The 12541-nt window shown below is 38.8% G+C and overlaps 1 protein-coding gene across 2 annotated transcripts; it reads left to right on the top strand.

Moving 5' to 3' along the window:
- Positions 1-542: 542 nt before the first annotated feature.
- LOC117295594 (threonine--tRNA ligase 1, cytoplasmic-like) lies at positions 543-11310 on the top strand. 2 transcript variants are annotated; one of them, XM_033778293.1, is made up of 19 exons: positions 543-767; positions 1563-1655; positions 2560-2641; positions 3339-3438; positions 3558-3803; positions 3948-4065; positions 4236-4300; positions 4571-4649; positions 5369-5515; positions 6070-6168; positions 6540-6635; positions 7054-7124; positions 7632-7794; positions 7922-8059; positions 8656-8733; positions 9267-9367; positions 9818-9919; positions 10263-10450; positions 11048-11310. In XM_033778293.1, exons 1-19 carry the CDS (start codon positions 711-713, stop codon positions 11194-11196), a joined length of 2172 nt encoding a protein of 723 aa, XP_033634184.1. In that variant the 5' UTR covers positions 543-710; the 3' UTR covers positions 11197-11310. The 2 variants fall into 2 exon arrangements, with proteins under 2 accessions (XP_033634184.1, XP_033634183.1); XM_033778292.1 differs by having other exon boundaries at positions 717-903.
- The last annotated feature ends 1231 nt before the right edge of the window (positions 11311-12541 follow it).

Below are 12541 nucleotides of genomic sequence, written 5' to 3'. Positions count from 1 at the left end.
CTACTTTTTGAACATCTTTCTAACCATATGCATTTTATAACAAACGGTTACATACGCTTTTCAAAGACCAACTCGACCGATCCAAGGCAAAGTGTTCCTTTAAACAAACGGAACTATTCATGGAACCAATATATGTTAGAAGAAAATTTACATTGCCATGAGACAAAGGAAAGAGAAATGACAAAGGAAATCAAAACTAGGCCTATACATTTGGTAAAACTTATTGCATTCCTTTATCTAGTTAGGCCTATTACAATTTTTTTTTTTAAATGATTGCAGTAAGCCATACATCAAAATAATTCTTTAAATATCACAATTATTACAACAATGTAAATTATACGTGCACGTCTCGTGTTCGATAATGATTTTTTTAATGTGTTGTGGGTGTTCAATGTTTACTATGGGGCGCATGCACGATTGCATCATCCCTTGGAATTACCTTTGCTCGTATATCATCATCAACTTAGTGATCAAAAGTGATCAAAACGCAACGAACTTTGAATTGTATGATCAGAAAGCGCATACTCATACACCATTGCCACTGTGAAGACTAAAGAGGTCCGAAGACAGAGAAATTAGCACTTCTCAGTTCTCCTTTTGATGTTCAAAAAGGAGGCCTTTGCATCAGACCGAATACTTATTGATTTATTAATGCTCTGCTTTTTGGTCTACTGAGGGCGCTACATATCATACCATTACCATTATCCAGCATGGCGGACGACGTGGCTAAAGGAGTGTCCAATCTGACGATGGGAGACGGCAAAAAGGCATGCTAAAGATTCTTTGTAATTATAGATCAAGTAATTTAGACCCAAGACACATTCCTCTATGTTGTTAGCAAGAGCTTTTGGAAGGATTTCAGGACGCCCTCTCTTTTCTAGATGCAAAAGAATCATGTCCTCGGTAAATTAATTAGCACTTCATTTCAACAACAATTCAGTAGGCCTATTCACTGTGTACTTTACCAGGCGAGTGGCGCAGTGTGTTCACACACTCGGTGCCAATGCAAGCCACCTGGCATACATTGTAAATTCATGAATTACGTGGAGCCATTGCTCAATGGAGTAACTTGTTAATGATTAACTTAATGCTAGTTAGATTATGATTTAAGAATTGTGAATCATGTTCATGATTTATTGTTACTAAATGTTAGTGTTACTGTTACTGTTAGTGTTATTGGTTATTAGATTATAAAACTACTAGTACTAGTAGTACTACTACTAGTTTTTTACTACTACACTAGTTTAGAATTACACGTGACGTAGATTAGATTCCATTCATCAGTAATTTTTCAGTTCATGATGTCCGAATGGGATTGTGTACAGTACCACTACCAGTAGTTTTACTTTTGTTGTAAAGTTGGAAAATCCAATTAAGGTCATGAGCTTGAGGGTTGCGGGTTCAAATCCCAACCAAAAGGGGTTTTCCTGCAGAGTTTTTTTTTTTTTTACAGAACTCGGGAAATTACTGAGTATTAAAATACACGATAAGTGTTAAAACAAACTTTTTATATGATGCAAAACTTGTCACGTATATTAAATGTACTTCAATAATGTTTTCAGGAGGCGAAAACTTCAGGAAAAGGAGATAAGAAGAAGAAGGAGAAGAAGAGTAAAGCTGTTCCTGATGCTGCCGCAGGGAGTTACCCAGTGGAGGTAGGTGACCCGAGCTACATGTCACAAAGCACTAAGATTTATCTTAAGATGAGTTGTCAATAAATGTGGTGTGTTGTGACCGAGCGGTCATGGGAGCCGAACCCAAGGCCTCTGCCGCACCTGGTGTTGTCCTTTCTGCCCCTTCAAACTTTTTCCAATTATGGAAGTTCCCTTTGTAAAGTGAAAACGGCCTTGCCCTCTCAAAGATGAAATTCCAGGCCGGGAAGTTGAGAAACTAGTTAGCTCGGCATGGCATCGCCTCAAGTCAAGAACTTGTTTGTCCAGTTCCAACATTTCTGGAGCAAATATTGGCTCTCCACCCTCAAACCATGTTGTATTTGTATTACTAGGCTACCATGCACATTGTGGGCATTGAAACATAATATAGTTGTTGCCATTGTGATTTATTCTTTACTTGTATTTTTTGTGGAAAAGGGATACTGTGCGACCTTTCATATTATTAAATAGCATTTTTCAATGTTTTGGAATGCCCCTTAAAGGCAGTGGACACTATTGGTAATTACTCAAAATAATGATTAGCATAAAATCTTGGTGACGAGTAATGGGGAGACGTTGCTGGTATAAAACAATGTCAGAAATGGCTTCCTCTGAAGTGCCATAGTTTTCGAGAAAGAAGCAATTTTCGACGAATTTGATTTCGAGAACTCAAGTTTAGAACTTGAAGTCTTGAAATCAAACATCTAAATGCACACAACTTCGTGTGACAAGTGTGATTTTTTCTTTCATTATTATCTCGCAACTTTGATGACCGATTGAGCTCAAATTTTCACAGGTTAGTTATTTTATGCATATGTTGAGATACACCAACTGTGAAGGCTAGTCTGTGACTATTACCAATAGTGTCCACTGCCTTTAATTATATGATTTTTTATCTTGTGCTCAGTTGGATCCATGGCCAGCGTACATCCAGGAGAGAGTAGATCTGTTTGACAAACTCAAAGCTGAGGCCGACATTGAGCTGGCAGGTGAGTTTACTTATGGTAGGGCCAAGGGGGGTGTTCTGGCTGGCGGGGTCTCTAATGCAGTAGACTCAAGCTCTGTAACTTACAGAATGTGGGTTCGAATCCTGGCCCCGATCAGTCACAACACTGTGAGCAAGTCATAATTGCTTCTCTCCACCCAAGAGTGAAATATTGAGAGAGGCCAACTCAACTCATCTAGGGCACTGGACTCAAGTTCTGTCATTTACAGAATGTGGGTTCGAATCCTGGCCTGGTTAGTCTCGACACTGTGTAAGGCACTTTGTCATAATTGCTTCTCTTCATCCAGGAGTACAAATGGGTACCAACAGGCCACTAGGGCACTTGTATCAAGTTCTGTAATTTACAGAATGGGGGTTCAAGTCGGGTCTGGTCTGTCATGACACATGGGCAAGGCACTTTATCTTTATTGCTTCTCTCCACCCAGGAGTACAAATGGATACCTGCGAGAGCCTGGAGAAACCTGCAATGGACTGGCATCCTGTCCAGGAGGAATAGAAATATCCGCAGTTGTTGCCAATGAACCAAATATAAACACTGGCTTGATTAGCCATGTATGTGGACAGATTTTACTTTATCTTTTGTTTTACAATCTTGTCGTAGGGAAGCGGAAAAATATAAAATTACAACCATGATCTACCTGTGATTTTATTCAGCTACTGTTTCTTATTTTGCATTTCAGCTAAGGAGCGAACTCCAATCAAAGTGACCCTACCCGATGGGAAGGAAGTAGATGGCAAGGCGTGGGAGACCACTCCTTATATTATTGCTGCTGGCATCAGGTAAAAGAATTGTCTTGTTAAGCCTTATTTTGCAAATGTTTACAAGCAGATCTTGTTTTTACTTGCCATTATGTTGTTACCTACATGTATCATCCGTTTTTAAATTGTGTTCCTAACAGTCAGGGATTGGCAGACAACTCGGTCGTATCCAAGGTGAATGGCGTTCTTTGGGATTTAGACCGCCCTCTAGAGGAGGACAGCAAAGTGGAGTTGTTGAAGTTCACTGATGACGAAGGGAAACAGGTGTTCTGGCACTCTAGCGCCCACATGCTGGGAGAGGCCATGGAGCGTCATTATGGAGGATGTCTGTGCTATGGTCCACCTATCGAAAGCGGATTCTTTTACGATATGTCTTTGGAGGGAAGGTAAGTGAATATTAGTAATAACAATATTCTGTTTTTATCAAGTGCTTTTTACAACCAAAGACCCCTTTGACCTATGGCTTTATGTCTCATCCAAAGGAAGGAGCACACTTAAGATGTTTTTTTTCTTCATTTTTTCATTTGCAGACAAGTATCAAGTAATGATTTCAAGTCAGTTCAGGAGGTTGTGAAGAAGATCCAGAAAGAGAAACAACCGTTCGTCAGACTCGAGATGAAGAAAGAAGATCTACTCAAGATGTTTGACGTAAGTGTCCGAGCAATATGTCTCTCAACGATCCGTTGGTTCCTGGCTTTTTTAGAGTTTAAAGATGCTTTCCAATTTAACCAGGCAACTTTTTAACACTAACATTTTTATATCTTGCCCTTTATCCAATTGTCTATTAATGACAATTAAATTCTTCTTTTCTGTTTTAGTACAATCTTTTCAAGAAACGCATCCTGAATGAAAAAGTTACCACTGCAACTACCACAGTTTACAGGTAATGAATACATTTCTAAGTTTCTTGCAGGCATGATATTATTTAGACCTTCGTCTAATTTCTGATTTTTGGGGCCCTTGGAAAGATCAAACAAGTTTGTGGTGGGCTTAGGGGAACATCTAGTGTAGCCTTCACCATGTGTACATGTTGGTTTAGTCAGTGTACTGGAAATTGAAAACTAGGGTTTACTTGCCCATAACATATTTGTTTACTAGACAATGTGTTACTGACTGTATCTCTTTAGTTATTTCTTGATTCATTTTTTTGCAGATGTGGTCCATTGATTGATCTCTGTCGAGGTCCTCATGTACGTCACACTGGGAAAGTCAAGGCCATGGATGTCGTCAAGGTTTGTTTCATTGTTTGTTTGTTTGTTTAGTAGCTTCCCATCAAGGGATTTCAGCAGACACTCACAAGGGGATGTAAACGCTCTGTATAGGAATTGCCCAAGTAAAGAAACTGTGATTCAGTAACTAACTTTTTTTACTTAAATTTGACATTCTTTGTTGGTGATATGAAGTTTGTTAAATTACGCTAGGGGGCACTACATGGATTGGGTTGTCAGTGGTCCCTACCTGACTGCCTGGGCATTCCCTGGAATAGTTCTCTGGGGTTTTTCTTAAAACTGAAACTTCAACCTTTTGTTTTCTCCATGGGATTTTTGGCTAGTGCAGCAATTAAGTTTGCTTTTGATTCATAACTAGAATAAAAAACAGAAATAAAATGAAATCGTTTCTCTTTGGGGTTCTTGGCTTGTACAGTGATAAAGTTTGCTTCACAATAATTATTAAACAAAACCAAATCATCGCTGCGTGTTGTTATTTCCTAAACACTGATTAAGTTTGTTTTTCTTCACAACTAGAATAAATAAATGACATGAAATGAAATGAATGTTTTGACTTGACTTGACTTTTCTCATGTAGAATTCTGCCACATACTGGTGCAAGGATTAACTTACACCTTTGGCTTCTCGCCATGGGGTTCTTGGCTAGTTCAGTGATTAAGTTTGTTTTGCTTCAGAACAAAAATTAACAAATGAATTGACTTGACTTGACTTGTCTCTTGTAGAATTCTTCCACATACTGGGGCGGTGACGCTACCGCAGAGTCTCTCCAGCGCATCTATGGGATCTCGTTCCCTGACACCAAGCAACTGAAAGAATGGCAACACTTCCAGGCTGAGGCTGCCAAGAGAGACCATCGCAAACTGGGAAGGGTAAGCAACAGGGGCATAGTTCAGGATTTTGGGTTCGGGGGAGACACAACGTCTGTGATTTTGTTGTGTCAATGCAAAAATGTTGCATTTCCTAAAAAAAACATTTACGCTACTACTGAGTTTTGATTTTTTTTTTTTTAATCCTACGTAGATAGTACAATTAAACTAACATGTGAAAATATCTATTCAAAATTGCATTTTTTAAATATCGTCGTCTAAAATCCAGAGCGAATATGTCCATGCAGGAAGAGTATCTGCTATAGGAATACACTTTCATCTGAGACTTGCTGCTGACGCATGTCAGAATTAAAATTTAGAATTTTTGGACATCGCCACATTTCTTCGAGTGAAATGTTTCTCAAAATGCTTTATTCTATCGAACATATTCCTTCCTTCGGTTCTACAGTCTTGACTTGTTATAAGAGTTCCTACTTTCAACTCCCTTGAATTCATCTTCATCTTGTAGCCCCTTACCAAGAGTGGCTTTGAGCCTTCTTCAGGGCGAAATGTATTTGGAAAAAAAAACCATTGACATCTATGTTTTTCTTTTACAGGATCATGAGTTGTATTTCTTCCATGAGCTAAGTCCAGGCAGTTGTTTCTTTCAACCCAAAGGGGCTCATATCTACAATACGCTAATCGACTACATCAAGGTTGGTTTAGGACTATAATTCGGTAGTTATTCCCATTTTGTTATTCTTCAATAAATCACTCGCTTGAATGTTCACCGAATAAACAAAGTTCTAGGTCAACAAGCTTTTGGTGTAGCTGGGCCAATGCTTTGGAACAATCTTCCCATCTGTCATTAGGGAATCTGTTGCTCTATCTGCATTTCGTAAAGTTCTAAAGACCCTTTTCCATGTTAACTGTGCGCTATTATCTTGATTGAGCGCCTTTATAAATTTTAAATGTTGTGTTAGGTTATACAGCCAGCTTGTGTTGACTACGCGGGCGCCACTTGCGAAATACTCTCTGAATGTTCTCGTTGCAGAAAATAATTTGTGCGATTTGTTATTCTTTTCAGACTGAGTACAGGAAGCGAGGGTTTCAGGAAGTGATGACTCCAAACATATACAACAGTAAACTATGGGAGACATCGGGCCATTGGCAACACTACTCTGTAAGTGCCTTTTATCGACCCAATGTTTCTCATTCTTACAATGTTGCTTTGCTGAGACGTAAATCAAAGAAGCAGTCCAACAGCTTTATTCCATGTACTGTATCTCTTTGGAACTCCTTGCCTGGTGAACGTTTCCCCCATCCTACAATCTAGAAGAATATAAATTTGTACCTTCAGCTCCCCTGAGTCATTTTGTTTAAAAGAGTGACTTTGGGCTGATAAGGGGGGAGGGAACTTGCGCAAAAAAGGAAAATAATTTAACATTTGAGTAATCTCTGTTACATTCAAGGGCTCAAATTAATTTATCTCCTACGGTAAGCAGTCCATACTTAACATAAATTACAAAAGTGTGTGTATTTTATGTTGCTACGTGTATCTCCATTAAAATGAAATGTCACAAATTCTGTTTTTGTTTTAGGATAATCTCTTCTCCTTCAAAGTTGAAAAGGAAACATATGCTTTGAAGCCAATGAACTGCCCTGGCCACTGGTGAGAAATGATTTTATTAATTTTCAAGTAATAACTGCATGGACAAAGATTTTTACTATTAGGGAGACCGCCAACATGGGGGCTGGATAGCTTAGTTGGAATGTTGGTATATTAGTCCCACTTCAGTCAATTTGTCTTTATTCCAATCTACACATTAAACACAGTCAGTTTCCCTTGTGGTTTATTACGCATGCACAAACAAATCTGACTCTCTCCTCCTTTTTCAGCACATCAAAATGTACTAAAATGTGTACAGCACTCATCTCAAATTTCCAGGGTTGGAAGATTTGGTGAAGTCTATTCCAACGTCCTTTCGGTTACATTTCATGCAAAATTATTCCCTCAAACTTGTTGACACATTTTTTGCCAATGTTCGTTGTCGACCAGTTGTATTTAACTGCTGTAGGATATGGTAGAATTCATTGATGTTTTTTTTCGCAGAGTAGTTCGCGGACCAAGATCTGGAGGCATCTTTAAATATCTCATATATTTCCCGTTTACTCCTAGCCTTATGTTTGACCACCGCCCTCGCTCCTGGCGTGAACTGCCGCTCCGTATGGCTGACTTTGGCGTGTTGCATCGCAACGAGTTGTCTGGCGCCCTCACTGGCCTGACCAGAGTCAGACGCTTTCAGCAGGACGATGCCCATATATTCTGCACCCCGGATATGGTAAGTACCAACAAAACAACTAATTACCAATAGTGTCCACTGCCTTTAAGCGCTTTGAGGAATGTTGTTTTCAAATTGTTCTATATAAATATCTTTATTATTTTTATTATTGTTACAATAATTATAGATTCAGCAGGAGATCAGAGGTTGTCTGGATTTCTTCAAGACTGTGTACGACACGTTCGGCTTCACCTACAAACTCGCTCTGTCCACTCGCCCTAAGGATTTCCTTGGGGACATTGAGGTCTGGAACAGTGCTGAGAAGGTAATGCTCACAGGGATGCGATTTTTATCAAACTTTGATCCGATGTCAGACTTTTTATGTCGGCCTCGTGAAAAAATTCAGACATTATTTTGAAATCCTGCTCTTTGGTCTACTTTTCTAATGCTGTGGGCACTTTCCCCAAAAGCTCCTTGGAAATTATAGCTTCAAGGGCTGATTTGACAAAGCAACAAAATCCTTGGTAAGACAAATTGTCAGTATTACCATAGTGATTTGTATTGTGACATCACACTTTACCTAGCAACTACGATTGGTTTGCAGTTAAGATCAATCTTGGCTCTTTGTGAAATCGGTCCCAGGGGTTACCAATTGGTGGAAATGTTATCATCTCAATATACCACCTTAGAATATTTATCTAATTTACATACTTTTTTTTTTTATCAATGGCTCTCACTCCTGCGCTCACCACATTCAAAAGTATTTGTCAATTTTATCTCTGAGAATACATTTCTGCCTTCGAAGGACTAGTACAGTACAGACAGAACAAATACCCCCCATAAAATAAAATAAAAATATAAAAAAACAAGTGTAAAGTTTTGACCCTTTGATTTGTGCAATTTCTTTTTCAAACATTGCAGCAATTAGCAGACACTCTGGATGAGTTCACAAGTGATTGGAAGTTGAATCCGGAGGATGGTGCTTTCTACGGACCAAAGGTAAGATTTTGAGGGTAGGCCAATGGGAGAAACATATCTACTGCCATTCAGTAGTTCCTAGTTCCTAGGCCCATCTACTTATTTCTCATGAATGAGGAACCAAATTGGTTTTCAAGCCCCATCCATCAGTTTCTAGTTCCTTATTCATGTAATTGCCCATCTACTTTCTTGGTATGAATAAGGAACCAAGTTGATTTCAAGCCCAATCCATCAGTTCCTAGTTCCTTATTCAAGTCATTGCCCATCTACTTTCTTCGTGTGAATAAGGAACCCAGTTATTGAGAGGCAACCCTTAATACTGTTCTCTTGGTCAGCGAACTGACAGAGCATCTTGTAACCAATTTGTGGTACTATAAAACAAAAATAGGTCTCACACCTCAAAACTTAGCCCCTTATACCTTGCAGGAAAAAAATACTGAGCGCTTTGATGCCCCTATGGGGTTGATGAAATGCAATATAAGACCCCAGCATTTTCATTATTATATACTGTTTTTGACACAAGTAACAAAATACATATTCTACACTATTTGCAGATTGATATCAACATTCGGGATGCAATGAATAGATCTCATCAAACTGCAACGATCCAGCTTGACTTTCAGCTTCCCATCAGATTCAATCTCAAATACTCCAGGTTAGAACTACATAGGGCGACACCAGACTGCTGTGTGAATGTGAATTGACTGGTCGTGTGCCGAAACTTCTTTATTTAGGTTCGATGTGTATATTGAGACAATGGCGCAAATTCACAAAGAGCTAGGATTGAGATTAATTGAGCTAATCAAAGTGTGATGTGACAAATCACAATGCAGATTTCGACAACTCAGTTCTAGGTCTTTTTAAAATCATGCCTGGTGACCTAATGTAAGACATCTGCTCTAGCAATGCAAAGGTCTTGGGTTCGAGTCTCACCGGCGTGATTTGCCTGTGGATTTTCTTTTCACAGAACTCTGGAAATAAACAGTGCTGAATACACATCGGTGAAAGAGGAAAAACCAGATTACAGCTTTTTAGATTGTTTTTGTTTGGTTTTCTTTTTCTGCTCAATAACGTAAATACTTAATTTCTTTTAACCCCCTTTCAGCCAAGATGGGACAGAGAAGACGCCTGTGATGATCCATCGTGCCGTCTTAGGATCTGCTGAGCGTATGATGGCCATCTTGACTGAGCACCACGGAGGCAAATGGTAAGTTACTCAAACTGTTATCAATTTTGGTTTGTCCTTTCTGAATGGTATCTGCAATGTGCATAAGGCCTTTACACACTGTATCTCTTATCCCCACGGTATATCCCTAGGGGGGGCCCCAGGAGTTTTGTTTGCTCCAAGGCTGCATTTCCACACTGTCCCTGCCTGGGTCCCTATTCAATGGGGTTCCGGTGGCATGTTTCAAGAAGTACTGAGTATACAGTGCTAACACACACCAGTGTACAGGCAAGATTAAAAAATTTATGCTTTATCCCGGATGCAAATTCAACATCCATTATACAATTCTGTTAATAAATTGAATAATTTTCTTTATTTGCGACAGGCCTTTCTGGTTGTCTCCAACCCAAGCCATGGTGATTCCAGTCGGACCCGTCTTCAATGAGTACGCCACAGAAGTCAAGGACAAGGTCTTTGAGGCAGGATTCTGCTGTGAGGTTGACGTCGATGCTGGTGATACAATGAATAAGAAGATTCGCAATGCTCAGCTTGCCCAGTTCAACTTCATCTTTGGTAAGGCATGAGATCTAAAACCCATCACGGTTTCCCAACCGGTTTACTCAAACCAGGGACAGCAACTGGGTGACATTCCCACTTGTCTGGTTCAAGTGAATGACTTACTGGCCTAGCTTCAAGCTGTTCCCTTAAGGTAGCTCTTAACCACACTACGGGAAAGCTCCATTAAAGAAAGAGGCTAAAAAGACGCATCCTTTTCCTCTGGCAACTAACACCTGTTATCTCCATGTAATTACTTTTCCAAATAGTGGACTTGTTTTTGGAATTGTTCAAACAATTTGTTTTTGTCAGCCACCCTGACCAAACAATGCCAAGACAACAAAGGCTCTCTGAGAAAATGCAAGGTTTTATTGTTGTTAACTTTTCAGAAAATATGAGTCTCATAAATCGCGAGCTGCAAAACTGCTACTAGGAGGCTCAGTTAGTTGAATATCGGTTTATCCGTAGTTGGCAGGTTCAAGTCTGCTCTAGTCAGTTTATCTTTGTCCCCACCCCCAAACAAATTGGTTAAAACTATATGATTTTTTATTACAGTAATACATGGTACTTTGCGTCCTTCAAATAGTTATATTTTTCTCCTCCTTTTATTCTTAGTTGTTGGAGAGAAAGAGAAGGCCAATAACACTGTCAATGTACGCACCAGGGACAACAAAGTGCATGGAGAACACAGCGTAGATGCCGTCATAGAACGCTTCCAGAAGTTCAAGGCCACCAAGGTTCTCGACAGTGAAGATGCATTTTAAATAAACATGAAACAGCAGTGCATTATTTTTCCTAGCTCAACTGGGCTCAATTTCAAAAAGCCTGTAAGCACAAACTCTTGTTAAAAACAGAACAGTATTGCTTAACAGAATCAATCTACCCAGCCCAAATTACATTAAGTTTGTAATGTTGTGGCTGGTGCCCAACTTAATTTTTTGCTAAGTAAATAAATTTGTCAAGCAGTATTTTCTGCTAAACAGCTTTATTATATAGGGCCATGTACTCGACATTTGTTTCCCAAAAGGGAAGAATCAATTTAACAATACATGAAACAGCAGTACGTGGTGGAGGTGTTCATTAGTCAACCGTGCTAAAAAAAAAAAGTTGGGCTGTGACTATGTAATAATTTCAGCAGTAGAAAAAAGAATTAGTCACAATGGTTCACTTATGGCACTAGCAACTGCCATTGTTTGGCACCCTGACTCTGCAAGGAAATGTTTAGTTGTATGTCTTTTTAAGGTGGATTAGTTTATAGGCAAGATTTAGTCGGACTTTGTTTTTTCTTCATTTGAAAAGAAAGATAATTGAATGTGCTATTGCAAACTGATTACCAGCGAAAGGGACCTACATGAATGGTATAAATGCCAAATTAAAGTTAGTTATTTGACGTCTGACCTTAGCAGAGTCTTTCTCTAAGGTTAAAAGTTGAGTCTTAAGGCTCTTTAAGCATTCAAGAAAGACTCTGCTAAGGTAAAAAAGGTCAGACAACTAACTCATTTTTTCATTTGGAGGGTTGAGGTTGTATCTGTGGTAATATACATTCAGGATGGAACCTTTTTTTTAAAGTGAAATGGAGTACATGGACAAATTTCTGTTTATTTCTATAAGGTTTCATGTTTATTTCCAGCACACTCGAAAGTCACAAGAATTAGATATTCAGCATGTGTATGTAAGCGGAAGTTACTTAATATTGAAAACAACAAGTTAATATTATTAATAACTGGTCCCTAATTCCCTATAGGAAGCTCTCTCGCTAAAGAAGTTACGGGACTTATTAAGCAAGATCAGCATCAACTTTTGGTATTGGGCGTGGCAATTTTTAAGTTATTCTGAAATAATAGCAGTGTTAAATTATAAAATGAATGTGCCTTTTTTGCATGTTCGTGTGTCATCTATTACATTGTATGTGGTGGATTATTGGCAGAAATTTGAAATGGAAACGGGAAAAGGGCATAATACCATCTTTGAATTGAGTAACAAATTGCCTGGTAATTACATAAAACAAAGTGAAGACAATTTAATAATATTTTCCTGAATATTTACTTGTCACTTGTGATATTTGAGTAATCATAAACTACCCATGAAGGATATAACAGATATGTACAC

The sequence above is a fragment of the Asterias rubens genome, chromosome 10 (assembly GCF_902459465.1).
Source record: "Asterias rubens chromosome 10, eAstRub1.3, whole genome shotgun sequence".
Classification (NCBI taxonomy): Eukaryota; Metazoa; Echinodermata; class Asteroidea; order Forcipulatida; family Asteriidae; genus Asterias; species Asterias rubens.
The sequence above is the reverse complement of the archived record's forward strand: the minus strand, read 5'-3'. Positions and strand labels throughout refer to the sequence as shown.